This window comes from Ambystoma mexicanum, chromosome 14 (genome assembly GCF_040938575.1).
Source record: "Ambystoma mexicanum isolate Mex_15411 chromosome 14, UKY_AmexF1_1, whole genome shotgun sequence".
NCBI classification, from domain to species: Eukaryota; Metazoa; Chordata; class Amphibia; order Caudata; family Ambystomatidae; genus Ambystoma; species Ambystoma mexicanum.
Genome location: NC_090940.1, coordinates 127,835,610 through 127,849,133, shown reverse-complemented (window position 1 = coordinate 127,849,133; position 13,524 = coordinate 127,835,610). Strand labels below are relative to the sequence as shown.

The following is a 13,524-nucleotide window of genomic DNA, read 5'->3' as shown; positions in this document are numbered from 1 at the left end:
GATGTCTTCAATCAAGGCTGCTGTAAAAGTTCCTTGACTTAGGTTTGCTTACCACCTTAATCTGGCAGCCCTGGATATGCTGCTGTGCCACCATTTGAGTGATATTCAAACAAGGAATTCTAAATGGACATGTTCTTTTCTGAATCACAAGGGCAAGGATGCTCAGATCTTTACGTCCATAGCCCTGTTATGGGTGAGCATTTGCCTCATAAAACAGTAAAATCCATCACATAGCTACCTTTTCTACACTTGCCTAATTCTGCCCAAGATATGAGGGGTTGTTTTTTCAATACCACCTCAAAAACCTGATGGCAAAATATATCCGTTGGAGGTTCATGTTTTGTAGGGTAATGGCTCTCATTCCACATAATAACTTTGCTTGCTCTCATATAAAGGCATCTCGCCCTTCATCCCCTTTATCTGTAAAGTCGAAGAAGCGCTTTTATAGAGAGCCCAACAAACCTTGTACCCAGAATGGAAAATACCTTGGCCAAGTATAAAGCTCAAAATAAATGTGCAGAATACTACAATGATGTGGTGAAGCTTCAAATCTATCATCAAAAATATTACTTTAAAATATTAAAGAAATTACAGAATTCACAAAAGATTGGCAAGTCTTATCTCCTCTCAGGAACTATGCAATTTACCCCCCCCCCCCCACTCCCTGTCTCCTTTTCTAAGGAAAAACATAGCAGAGAGTTAGTCATTACTACTATGACTGACCACATCCAGAATCTGGTGGATACAGGTGGAGTGCTTTATCGGCACCCCTCAACACTGTGGATCACATCATTCTCTGACAGAACAGCACACGATTGGATATTTAAGACCGCTCTGTGGCTTTCTCTCCATTGTTATTCAACATGTATATGTTATCCCCGATGCAGATCCTGGACCTCCATGGCAATAAAGGATCTAAATTATGACAATAATGCCAGACCCCTTTGATCAAAATCTCCCCTTCATCATCCTCAAATTGATCAAATTTCACCAAACAAATGTTGGACATTGATTCTTGGATGCAAATACATTGAAGCTCAATGCAAAGAGATTTTAATAGTGGGAAAAAGGATTAGATGTGACAGATGAACAGCTGTCTTGAGAAGATTTTTTTGAAGACAGGATTCTTCAATCGGAAATTTCTGAAACACATTTCCCTTTTTTGCATGTAAAACAGTGAAATCATTAAGTATTGGCAATGGTGATGTTCTGTTTGGATTTTGCAAAAGGAATATATTGGTCTGCAAGCCATTTTGGTTCTGCAGCTTCAGAGGTTACAGAATGTAGGATTGAGAATGGTAACTACTAGAAGTCAAACAGCGTAATTATTTACAGCACTGGCCTCACTCGACAGGTTGGTGATGTAGAAGAGAGTTAGCTTCAAAGTGATGTATATTACTCATCAAGCCTTCTACAAAACGGTGCCATCTTTTATTAGGAACACATTAAATCCGTGTTCACCAAAAAGAAATGTACGGTCTCAGTCTTCACTATTTCTAGAACTAATCGAATTTAAAATAAGCAGAATAGATGGAAGGGGATTTGTGTAACCAGCCACCAATTCGTTCCCAGTGAGCATAAAAGCTCCATCTCTAATTTTAAATTCCGGAAAGCTCTAAAAATGCACTTGTTGCAAATGTAATTGTTAATTTAGTCTGTTATTTCAAGTTGCGTCATTTCTGTCATGCAATTCTGAAGCACAGAGAAGCTTACCAGACATTGATGCACTGTATAAATACCAGCATAGCAGATGATGGTACGTTCTAACGTTGTAAAATATATTGATCAGTTTAAGGTGACTTTGTTCCTTTTATCTTACAATACTGACTGGTTAATGATGCTCCCTATACTCCAATATTTAGAGATAGTTTTCCAATTATTGTTGTGGTTTGTACTTTTCAACTCAACACATCTGTTTTATCAAAAAACGTATTTATTATTGGAGTTAACAATACATGCCAATGTAATGCATACAACGTCTATGCATTATATAATCACCAACACAATTCTATGCTACAGACCAGCATCTAACAGGAAAGGAGAACAGAAGAGCAAACTATGCACATCAGTGTTAAAGAACTGAGACCCTTGTCAACTAGTAGTTACAGTGACTTGCAAACCAAACAGCAGAAGTAGGTACGCAGGGTAAACAGGATGCAGAAGGAGGGGGAAGAAGGGGATGAGGGTTTTGGAATGTGCACTGCATTTGCCATGAAGGAAACATGTTACTTTAGTTTAACCAACTAAAATTGCATAGAATGTAATCATGAGTTGGAATGTATCAAGATCCACACCACCAAGTATGTTTACCAAAGAATCAGCCAGAGTTCAGTCGGTTGATGGCAAGTGTCTCCTAATAAAAAGCTGATATTTTATAAATGTCTGCATGTTCCGGGAACATTTTACGATGACAACTCGAATATAATTAGAATCAAATGGCAAATACATTAATACTGCAAAATCATTCGGGAACAAACATTCATGAAGTGTTTTTGTTGGATTGTCAGATTTAGGCCATGCCTTGTCGGGGTCATAAAAGCAATTTCCCCCTCAAAATACTGTGAACCCCAACTTTGGAGCCTTCAATACAATATAGAACTCAGAGCACTGTACTTTAGTTTTAACTCTCTTACCTAGAAAGCATGCCCAGAGGAGTAACATTAAGTGATCCCATCAGCATTGCCAAGGCCATCCCCGGGGCTTCCCGTTCTATCACTTCTCTCGTCGCCTGCAATTAGAGATTAAACATCTGCTTGAGCATAATCAGTGAAATAAAATATAAATTTGTTTAATCTTAAATTAGAACTTGGAGTGGAACGGAATGAAACACTTGTAGACCCCTAATACTTTAAAAACCCAGAATTCCTGCTGCTGTGCTTGAAGAAGAAATAGCCTTTTCGATTAAATCAACATTTGCTATTCGTTGGACTCCAAGATTACTTCTTGAAAGTGAATTTCTTTATACAGTGAAGCTGTGGACACAAACACCTGTTTCTTCTGTTCCATATCCTTGGATGTATGTGATTAGAGTTAGGAAGGAATCCACATATGAAGAGGGTTTGAGAGCAATGAAACCAAAACACTTGAAACGTTAGATTGATACATAGTGCTCCTCGTCGAAACCACTGTACCCTCAATAAATAAATATCATAAAGACAATAAAATATGCAAAACACAAAGTAGACGCATGGGTGTGTTCCTATTTTAAGTGGCAAGCAATCAACTGAAATGCATCAATCACACTAGTGGCACTAATTTGCAATCTTCGATATCTGTATAAACTCAATGGGTCAACGCAGAGCCAGAAAATGACAAAAGCATTTACCATATGTCATTTATTTAGACACCCGTCAATCGTGTTGAACTGATCACAGGGTTCTAAACCACTGTTCGGTTTTTGGAACAGATAGGGGTTAGCCTGGCCTTGACACTTGTTCTATCCATGACATATTGAGATAGTTGCAGATACGAATATAGGGGTATTGGCAAGAAACAGCAGTTTGGAAACAGTATCATTTAATGTACAATGCAGCCAATCAACTGGATTATTCACATCATGAAAACTCCATTTAAGTTCTGAATCAATTGAACAAGTGGATTCAAGACTGTCTTGCAACAGAGCATGGTCAAAAAAGTAGCAGTAGACCGATGGTTGCTGGGCAGTGCAGAAATTAAAGAATTGCAAAGAGGAGAAATAAGAAGTAAGTTTTGACCCAAATAATCCAAGAGCATGTATGAACTGCAAAGGACAAGCTGTTCACTTAAAATGTGAGGTATCATTTCTCTTTAATAAGAAGCACATTTGTTAACTCACCTAGAGATGCTGAAAGCATACATTTAGAAAATCAAAATGGGCTAGAGGGGTCATCAACTCCTACCATACAAAAAAAAAAGGTAATATCTTTCTTTTGGCCTGTTTGCAACAGTTGCAAGAAAGCTTTTGGACCCACCCAAAGGCAAATGCTCTCACACTCAGCCTGTTCACCAGTGGGTGCAATTTAGCATTCAGAGCACATTAGTGGCATGTTATGATATGATAGGTTATTTATAACGCGCTTAATACCCAGAGGTTTCTAAGCACGGACCTGGGAATCGAACCTGTGTTGCTCCGTGTCGTCTTGCTTCCAAGGCGAGCACGTTGCCCCTGAGCTATCCTGAATTGATCAAGTAATTGCCATTAGTATGCCTGCCTGCATGAAAATGTGCATATTCCCACTAGACTGATGACCAAGTAATAACCTGGAGCAGTAGGCTTGGTTCTTCCTGATATTTGCATCTTGTTTTCCAAATATTAGACTACCATTATTATGCTTAGTGGTTTAAAATTGCACCTCGCTGCGTCCTGGTTTTCTAAAACATTTGTACATTGCCAGTAGGCCCGTTTCATGCATGATTACTAGAAACAAGTGTTTCTTTTCAAAACATTGCATCTTGCCTCTAGGTGCATGCTTAAAATGGATTGCTATTACTGGACCGGATTCCAATATTTGCATTTCGACTCGACATGTATTCTTTATACAGAGCGACAGGGCACCACTCGGTGGTGATAGTGCGCGGTACAAATATCCTTTAACATTAACATACGGCTCCTTTTTAGCAGACGTAGCCCTCTGAAAACCTCTCATGCCCTTTGCACCGGTTGTCAATTTCTGCACGTCTCTTGGTGCAATCCACATCTCAGCCCTTTTCCCCTGTATTTTACTATCTGGGGCATATCCTAGCCCACCTCTCCACCTACACTCATTCCAGCCCTTAGCTGCTCTTTCACTGCTATCTCTTACCTGACACCCATCATAATCCTCAGTGAATCTCAATTGTTCAGTCACTGTTTCAGCATCCATACCGCTAATAATATCTGGACCAAAAGCAGAAAAAGTAAAAAAAAGAAATAATAATAATCTACAGGAGACTCCAAACAGCCGAGCACTGATTGTTACTGGGATCTTAATGCTAAAGGATGGGTCACTGACATCCTCTACATACACCATTCGGATAAATGGTCTATTCCATTGACAACCATTTTCTCGACAAAAGATCCTATTCCACCTAACACTAGGTTCAGGTGGGAAACACAGATACCCAATCTCCCCCTAAAAAAAGGGGGTCATGATACACATGTACAACAAAGGAACAATAATGTTCCCAGCCAAGCATGCTAGCCTGTCAGCTCTTACCTTCCTCCTTCATATTCAAAATTGTTTTCAATCTTCCCACGCTCACCTCCAACGCCCATCTTCCTACTCATTCACCTTTGCCCACAAATTCAGTCAAGGATAGGCCCAGAGTCAGGGACAACCACCTCATTAACAGGACCAACAGCCCCCATAAGCCACCCACTCAAGCATACTCCCTCCTGTGCTGTGGACCTCTCCTATTCAGAGAGTCCAGCAGTCTCGTTAGCTCAGTTTGTGTCACAATCAAGTCGGAGGGATCTCCCTAGCAAGTCTCAAAACATGACCACCTCAGAACATGACTGCGGGCACCCCAGATCCCACAAAGGCCCAGAAAGACTAACTTCTTCATCCTGGGCACCATTAATACTATGCTAGCCACAGAAAGCACTACCAACGTGCATCTTTCTATGAAGACTACAATATTGATCGACTAGCCGTTGCCAAAACATCCTGGGCAACGTTGCTACCAGTCCTGACACTCCCCTACCAGACAATTACAAGATCATTTATCACTAATAATCCTTCAAACAGACCTGAAGGAAGAGTAACCCTAATCTACCCAGGTAAGTACTCTCCATCATGGCTACCATGAAAAAGACAAATCATTAACCCGCAAATGCATTATTGAGAACACCACATCTATAATGTGCCCAGTGGCCTATCGCCCACCTGGCTACAGCACAGACTGTCTATACTGTGGGGGAGACACCAGGCTTTACAAGAGAGGGTCATCCCTGGTAAAGCAGTCAACAAAAAATACTTTGACCCTCTATTCACAAAGTCTATGGTTGGTTAATATCAAGTATAATAATCACCATGGAGTTATCTACAGTCTTTTATGGCTTGATCTCATATAGACATAAGGGAGTCGAAACAATGACATTTGTACTCTGTATATCAAAATAATTTTATTCATACACATTTTCTTTAATGAAAACACACATTGTTAAAAACATTAAAGTGTCATGTGCACCCCATTAAGTGACTTGTGCATAAAAACCACCACATTCTTTTACTTAGCAAATGTACAGAGTGAATTGAGTCGGTCCACTAGTCTGTCCACTTGTTTAACGTGTCATTGAGTCAACTGTTACATACTGGCTAGCATTGAAGCAGTATTTCTGTACATCCCCTGAATAAGTTACCAAATTGTGTTGAATGAACCCTGCGGAAGGAAACATGTTGGATCAGGTAGCAACCGCAACATTGTGGTTGGCATGAATGAGGGCATTATAAAGCCTTTATGTCAATATTTGATATCCAGGATCATTGTTTAAATAGGATGATATTGTAAATGATAGTTGGACACTTGCTGAACTACATTGAATGTGGACACTATTGTATATGATTCTGGTTATAATGCTACTGAGTAGCTCTATGAATTTTGATCAATTTGCTAAGTAAAAGAATGTGATGATGATTGTTATGCACAAGTCACATTATGGGGTGCACATGACACTTTAATGTTTTTAACAATGTGTGTTTTCATAAAAAATGTTTTGTTCGACTGCAATGATTTTGATAGGTTGATGTAGAGAGTACACATTTAATAGTTTTGACTCCCTTATGTCTACATGAGATCTAACCATAAGACATCATAGATAACTCCATGTTGAATATTATACTTGATATTCACCAGCTGTAGACATTGTAAATAGAAGGTCTATGTAGTTTGTTTACAGTACAGACTGCACACAAATCCTGCTCTAACTATTTCTGATAAAGCCTGATACTTGGAGACTTACATCTCTGGTTGACTCCCTCCACACCCAACAAGCATGCTCACTAGTTAAAGAATATTATGCATAATATGGGGTTCTACTTCTGGGTTAAGAAGGCAATTCACAGATACTGACATTCGAATGCATTGTGTCCTCCCCATCTTATGATAATTAACTATCCAGCTTCAGCTGCTTTAGAATTTCTTTTCGACAGGGGGCGCTGTGAGCCGTCTCGTCGATGTCCCTCGGGGGCCTCTATTCGACTGGCGACGTCATCAGTATAAGTAGCGCACACTGCGCCCATTGGTTTCAGTTCTGTTTTTCCGAGCTAACACTTCGAGAGAATTACGGCATGCTTCAGTTCTTCTGTGAAATAACTAGTTATTTTCGTTTCGAAAATGTCTTTGTCTGCACCATCGACGCCTGAGGGGGGCTTCAAGAAGTGCCAAGACTGTGGATCAAAGATGTCGATCACCGATCCCCATCGTGTATGTCTGTGGTGCTTTGGTTCCGGGCATCGTACCTCAGACTGCGGCTCCTGTCAGGTGATGACCGAAAAGGCTCTCTAGGAGCGTAAAGGTAAATTGGCAGTGGGGAGGTTACCTTCGAAGTCCCATTCGAAGAGCTAAAAAAAGACCTATGAGTCGAGGGATTCCTCTCAACGTAAAAATTCAAAACTGTCTTGATCGAGCAGTCGATCACGCCATTTTTCATCTTCTTCAAAGAAGGCTAAGAAACGGCATCATAGGTCACCTTTGACCACCAGTGATTCCTTGTCTGAGGTAATCAGGTGTCCAACGAAATCGGACTCCCCTGCAAAGTGAGATGCTTAAGATCTTCGAGAATGTGGCCTTGACCCCCTCGAAGAACAAGCAGAAAGCCCACAACCCCTGTCGATCTGCAAAAAGACGACACAGGGAAGTCGAAGACAAAATCTTCGAAACCGAGCCTTAAGCCGGTGCTGCATCGAGAAAGATCTCGATACGATGAGAAATCGTTGAGGGCTTTGAGAGTCAGGAACCTAGCCCATCGGGGGTTCTATCAAAGAAGCACAAGAGGTCGACTACGTTGACGCCTTTGCTGACTGCGTCGGAGTCATCGACACTGGTATCGAAGTCGATGACGGCTAAGGCGATCCCGACTTCGAGGTCATTGTTGACGATTTCTTCAAAATTGTTGAAGCCAGTGGTGCTACAGGAAAATATTTTCAAACCTTTACCTAAAAAAGACCTTTTAAAGTCTTTATCAGCCATTTATGAGGAAGATCATCCTTCTGATGATAACACACCACCTTTTGGGCTACAATTCGGCACCCCAAATGAGCCACAAGAGCCAATCGCCGATGAGTCCAGATTAAGGGACTTCTATGACAACCTTCAGTCAGCCAGTGGGTTAGATACCTCTCCCAAGTTAGAGTTTGGCAAACCAGATCCAACTGAACATGCTGACTCCTCATATAGAAAGCTAATAAGTAAGGTTATAGAGTTTTTAGGCTGGATCAGGCCTACTCCTTTTGAACAAGATGATATGACAGACATCTTGGACCACGGTCCATAGAAAGATCCAAAAATTGCCAAAAAATACAGACCATTCAGCAGCAACCCAGAGTATCTAACTAAACACCCAACACCAGAAAGTTTGGTGGTTCAGGCTGCTACATCTACCAAGCAGTTCCTGATAGGGATGATAAGAGAGTGGATGCCTGGGCGAAAAATGTTTTTACGGCTGGCAGTATGGTATTAAAATCAACAAATGTGACTTGTACTTTGTCAAGGTTTACGTTTACCCTGTGGGACCGCGAAGCTATGGCGGCTGACCACATCCCGGAAGGGGAGGAAAGAGATGGCTTCCTGACAATCATTAAGGATGGTAAGGAGGTAATGGGTGAATGTCTCCAGTCAGATCTGGATACTGTTTGCTCGCTCCCACACAATACTGCAGACAGCATCAGCAGATCCATGGCAGCTAGCACAGTGTTACACAGATTTGCGTGGTTGGTTCAGGAAGTCTGGGTTTGCACCAGATGTGCAAGCTAGGCTACTCAATGTGCCCTTTGATGGCTCGAAGCTGTTTGGCAGGAAGGCGGATGATAGTTTGGAAAAGATGCAGATCGTAAAAGCAGCGGCTAAATCCCCTAGTGCTGCCATTAGACAGCCTCAAATCCCCTACTGTGGCTCATCTTCCTGGAGTGGTAAGTTCTTTTGATTCTACTCCTCCACTGGCAGAGGAAGAGGACAAGCCGGTCAGAGACGATTCCCTTGTGATGGACGAGGGAGAGGTGCTAAGCCAACCCAAGCACCGGCAGCTTTACCCTCGGCCGCTGCTTCAGCCACCTCAAAACCACTCTGAGGCCTTGACTCTCAAGACCCCGGTGGGGGGCAGACTTACTCCTCATTTGAACGAATGGCGAGGCATTACTGCAGATGCTTGGGCACTGGAAACTGTAGCCCAAGGTTACGACCTTCCTTTCCAAAGAAGGCCTAAGGATCATCCACCGGGGAACAACTCTTTCAAAATTCCGGATCCACTCCTTTTGCAGGAAATGTTGACCCTGCTAGAGAAAGGTGCAATAGAACATGTACCTGTAGCGGAAAGGAACAAGGGTTAGTATACCCCATACTTTCAGATTCCCAAAAAGGACAGAGGATTGAGATCTATATTGGACTTAAGGAACTTGAACAATTTCCTCAGGAAGAAGTTCAAGCTGGTTACCCTTTCCCAAACCCTTCAGGCTCTCCAACTCCAAGACTGGATGATGTCATTGGACCTTCAGGTTGCTCACTTTCATTTGCCTTTCCATCTCAAGTACAGAAAGTACTTGAAGTTCGCGGTTCTCATGATCAGTTTTGAGTTCTGCCATTCGGGCAGACCTCCAGCCCGAGGGTTTTCACCAAGTTGATGGCAGTGAGTCTCAGGAGTGGGGGATTCACGTCTACCTGTCAAGCTGATTGGCCCGAGAGGACCGCGTACCTGTAGTCTTGGTGGTTGGTCTCGCAGAGGTCGCCAGTCTGAAGTCCGGGAACTGATGAAATAGCGGCACAAGGAATCAGTCTCTCCACCACCCAAAAGAGAAACTGGGTGAAGGATGGACCAACTCCCAATGTCACAAAAGGCACTCTCCAGATATGCGTGACAAGAGGATTGTAGGCTCAGATTGATGGAACCATAGTCCAGGTGGAGCTAGTAGTCAAGACCATGAATCTTCCAAGAACCTCAGTGCAGCGTCAGTTGGTAGATAGACCAGTGTAGCAGAACAGGTATTCGCAGTAGGCAAAAGGAGCTTGGCTGGTGCTGATGGTTCCAATGGTACACAGGATAAAGTTCGGAGTCAGGCAAGACAGGAAAGAGTGAGGTCAATTGGAGCTTGCTGTCTGGCCAAATAAAGTACTGTATACACGTGCCCAGGATGGAACAGGAGAATGCAGGCTAGCATAGGGTATGACCCATATACACAGTAGATGGTAAATGACTCAGAACAGGGCCCAGGTAAGGACTGGAGGCAGACAGGCCCAGGACAGGACCCAGGTAAGAGCTGGAGGCAGGCTGGCCCAAGGCAGGACCCAGGTAAGGACTGGAGGCAGGCAGGCCCAGGACAGGACCCAGGTAAGTGCTGGAGGCAGGCTGGCCCAAGGCAGGACCCAGGTAAGGACTGGAGGCAGGCAGGCCCAGGACAGGACCCAGGTAAGAGCTGGAGGCAGGCTGGCCCAAGGCAGGACCCAGGTAAGGACTGGAGGCAGGCAGGCCCAGGACAGGACCCAGGTAAGAGCTGGAGGCAGGCTGGCCCAAGGCAGGACCCAGGTAAGGACTGGAGGCAGGCAGGCCCAGGACAGGACCCAGGTAAGAGCTGGAGGCAGGCTGGCCCAAGGCAGGACCCAGGTAAGAGCTGGAGGCAGGCTGGCCCAAGGCAGGACCCAGGTAAGGACTGGAGGCAGGCAGGCCCAGGACAGGCCACAGGTAAGTAAAGAGGCAGGAACAACGAGGCGAGCGAAGCGAACCGCGTTGAGACGCGACCCACTTTGACTTGCGGCCCCTTTTATGGGCCGTCGGCGCCCGAGAGGCCTGGAACGCAAGCCGTTCCGTTTCCGGGCGCCGGCGAACCCACAACGAGGCTTGGAAGGCAAGCCCCTCCAAGGAGGCGAGCCCAGTCCACGGCGCATGCGCGGAACCGAGAGAGAGGTCCTCCGCGCATGCGCCGAAGGCCGCCGGCCCCGCAACCCGTCGCTCCCCTCCCGGCAAGTCCCCAGACGCGAACGCGCGGGTAGACTCGCCAGGAGGAAATGGGAGCGGCAGACCCCAGTCTCCCGCGTGACATGACACTACCCCTACTTGGACAATTGGCTGATTGGGGCTCGTTCCCCCGAGCAAGCCCGGGAACATCTCATCGTAATCTGCAACTCGCTCCACAGACTGGACATCTCCCTCATTTACAAGAAGTCCCACATGATACCATCTCAAAGACTCCAATTCATTGGAGCAGTCCTGGATGCTTCCTCAGGAAAAGCCTTGCAACCCGAGGTGAGAGCTCAAAATATCCTGCAGATGGGTACAAAATTCCAGAGTGCCCAGAATCTTCCAGCCTTTGATTTTTTGAGGTTGCTCTGTCTCATGGCATCCTGCATTTTCCTGATGCCAGAGGCTCGCCTGAGGAGGAGATCCCTCCAATGGGCTCTCAGGACTCAATGGTCACAGTTTTCAGGCAGAATGTCAGACCACCTGAAGGTTCCGAGCAGAGTCTCTCAGGACCTTCTGTGGTGGGCTTGCAAGGACAAAATTATCAAGGGAGAATCTTTTTGGCAGCCATGGCCAGAGAAAACTGTAGTGACGGATGCCTCACTCACGGGGTGGGGAGCCCACACCAACGATCTGACAATCAGCAGTCGTTGATCACCATCGGAGTCCAAACTACACATCAACCTTTTGGAGCTGAGGGCAATCAGACTACCGCTGAAGGACTTTCTGCCCTCTGTATGGGGAATGAATGTCCTTATAATGACGGACAACACAGTGGCCATGCACTACCTCAACAAGAGAGGTGGTGTAGGGTCACTACCACTGTGCAGAGAGGCAATGCAGCTCTGGTTCTGGGCAATTCAAAAAGGAATCTCCCCGTCAGCAGTTCACCTAGCCGGAGAGGAGAAAACGGCAGCAGACCCTGTGAGCAGGTAGAGCATAGTCTCCCATGAGTCGGAACTAGCTCAGGAAGTCCTTCAAGAGATCTTCACCCTTTGGGGACCCCATGAAATGGATCTGTTCGTGACCAGTGTCAACCGGAAGTGCAAACTATTTTGCTCCAGGGAATTTCCTCCAATAGGAGCGCTAGGGGACGTGTTTGTGGTGGACTGGCGGTTTCCACTCCTGTATGCATTTACTCCAGTCCCCGCCATTCCTCACGTGATCAGGAGGTTGAGAAATTTCAGGAAACCCATGATCCTAATTGTGTCGGATTGGGCCCGGAGGACATGGTACCCGGACCTTCTGGACATGTCCATATTGCGTCTTCTTCAAAGAGAGGATCTTCTCTCGCAAGAGGAAGGTCGAATTCTCCATCCAGAGGTCAAGACACTCAGCCTTCATGCATGGTTTCTGAAAGGCTGAGATATAAGGATTGGGACCTTCCAGATGACGTAATGGAGATTTTGCTTTCAGACAGAACGCCAGCAAGAAAATCTGTGTACCACTGCCGTTGAAACAAGTTCACCAGCTGTTGCAGGGATAAGAATGTAGATCCCTTTCTATGTGACACACCTATGGTGCTTAACTGTTTGTTACATTTGGCAAATATGGGGCTACAGATTGAAACAATTAAAGGTTACCTCACGGCGCTGTCTATTTTCAAGCGCTCTTCAGAGGAGGATTCATATTTTAAGATCCCTCTGATTGTTCAGTTCCTAAAAGGCCTTACTAATTTATTTCCACCAGTTCCATTCAATGTCCCTGTATTGGATCTCAATCTGGTGTTAAGATTTTTAACATGCATTCCTTTTGAGCCTCTACACTCATGCCCATTAAGATTTTTTAAATTAAAAACGGTTTTGCTTATTGCAATAACGTCAGCCCACAGGGTAAAAGAGTTGCAGGCCCTGTCCTGTAAGCCTCCTCCTAGAGTTTTCCATAAAGACAAAGTTATTCTCAAGGTGAAACCTTCTTTCTTACCAAAGGTAGTCCCCGAGCAAGGCAAGGGAGAGAAGGGAGCGAGGGTTGGGGAGAAGAGAGCGAGGGTTGGGGAGAAGAGAGCGAGGGTTGGGGAGAAGAGAGCGAGGGTTGGGGAGACCATGGAAGGAAGACCATGGAAGGAGTAGACAACAAGGAGACTTAAGAGACGGGAGAGGAGTGAATGGGAGTAAGAGCGAAAGAGTGACCGGCAGTGTGAGGTAAATCAGGCACCAATCAAATTGGAAAATTATCTGTTGCGTAGAACGAGAGTAGGGTGCCCCTTAGGATGACTTGAAGCTTTAGGCCCTCCCACCCTATTGAGGCTTTACAAGAAGGTAGGGAATTACTTGTCTCCACACTTAAAGCAGACTTAATTCTATCATGAGAACTAAAGCCCCTAGTCTAAAATGAATTTCATTATTTTTCATTGATCAAACCACTTGCGTTAAAGTAGACTATATCAGATCCAGCCCATC

The 13,524-nt window shown here is 44.7% G+C and overlaps 1 protein-coding gene across 38 annotated transcripts in view; it reads right to left on the bottom strand.

Moving 5' to 3' along the window:
• Positions 1-13,524, bottom strand: part of GPHN (gephyrin) — a 2,801,546-nt gene that overhangs the window by 1,857,952 nt on the left and 930,070 nt on the right. For all 38 annotated transcript variants that reach the window (XM_069638674.1, XM_069638676.1, XM_069638677.1 and 35 more), the window contains exon 5: positions 2,634-2,728. In XM_069638674.1, coding sequence (XP_069494775.1) covers positions 2,634-2,728 — 95 coding nt within the window. The remainder of the gene's footprint in view (positions 1-2,633; positions 2,729-13,524) is intronic.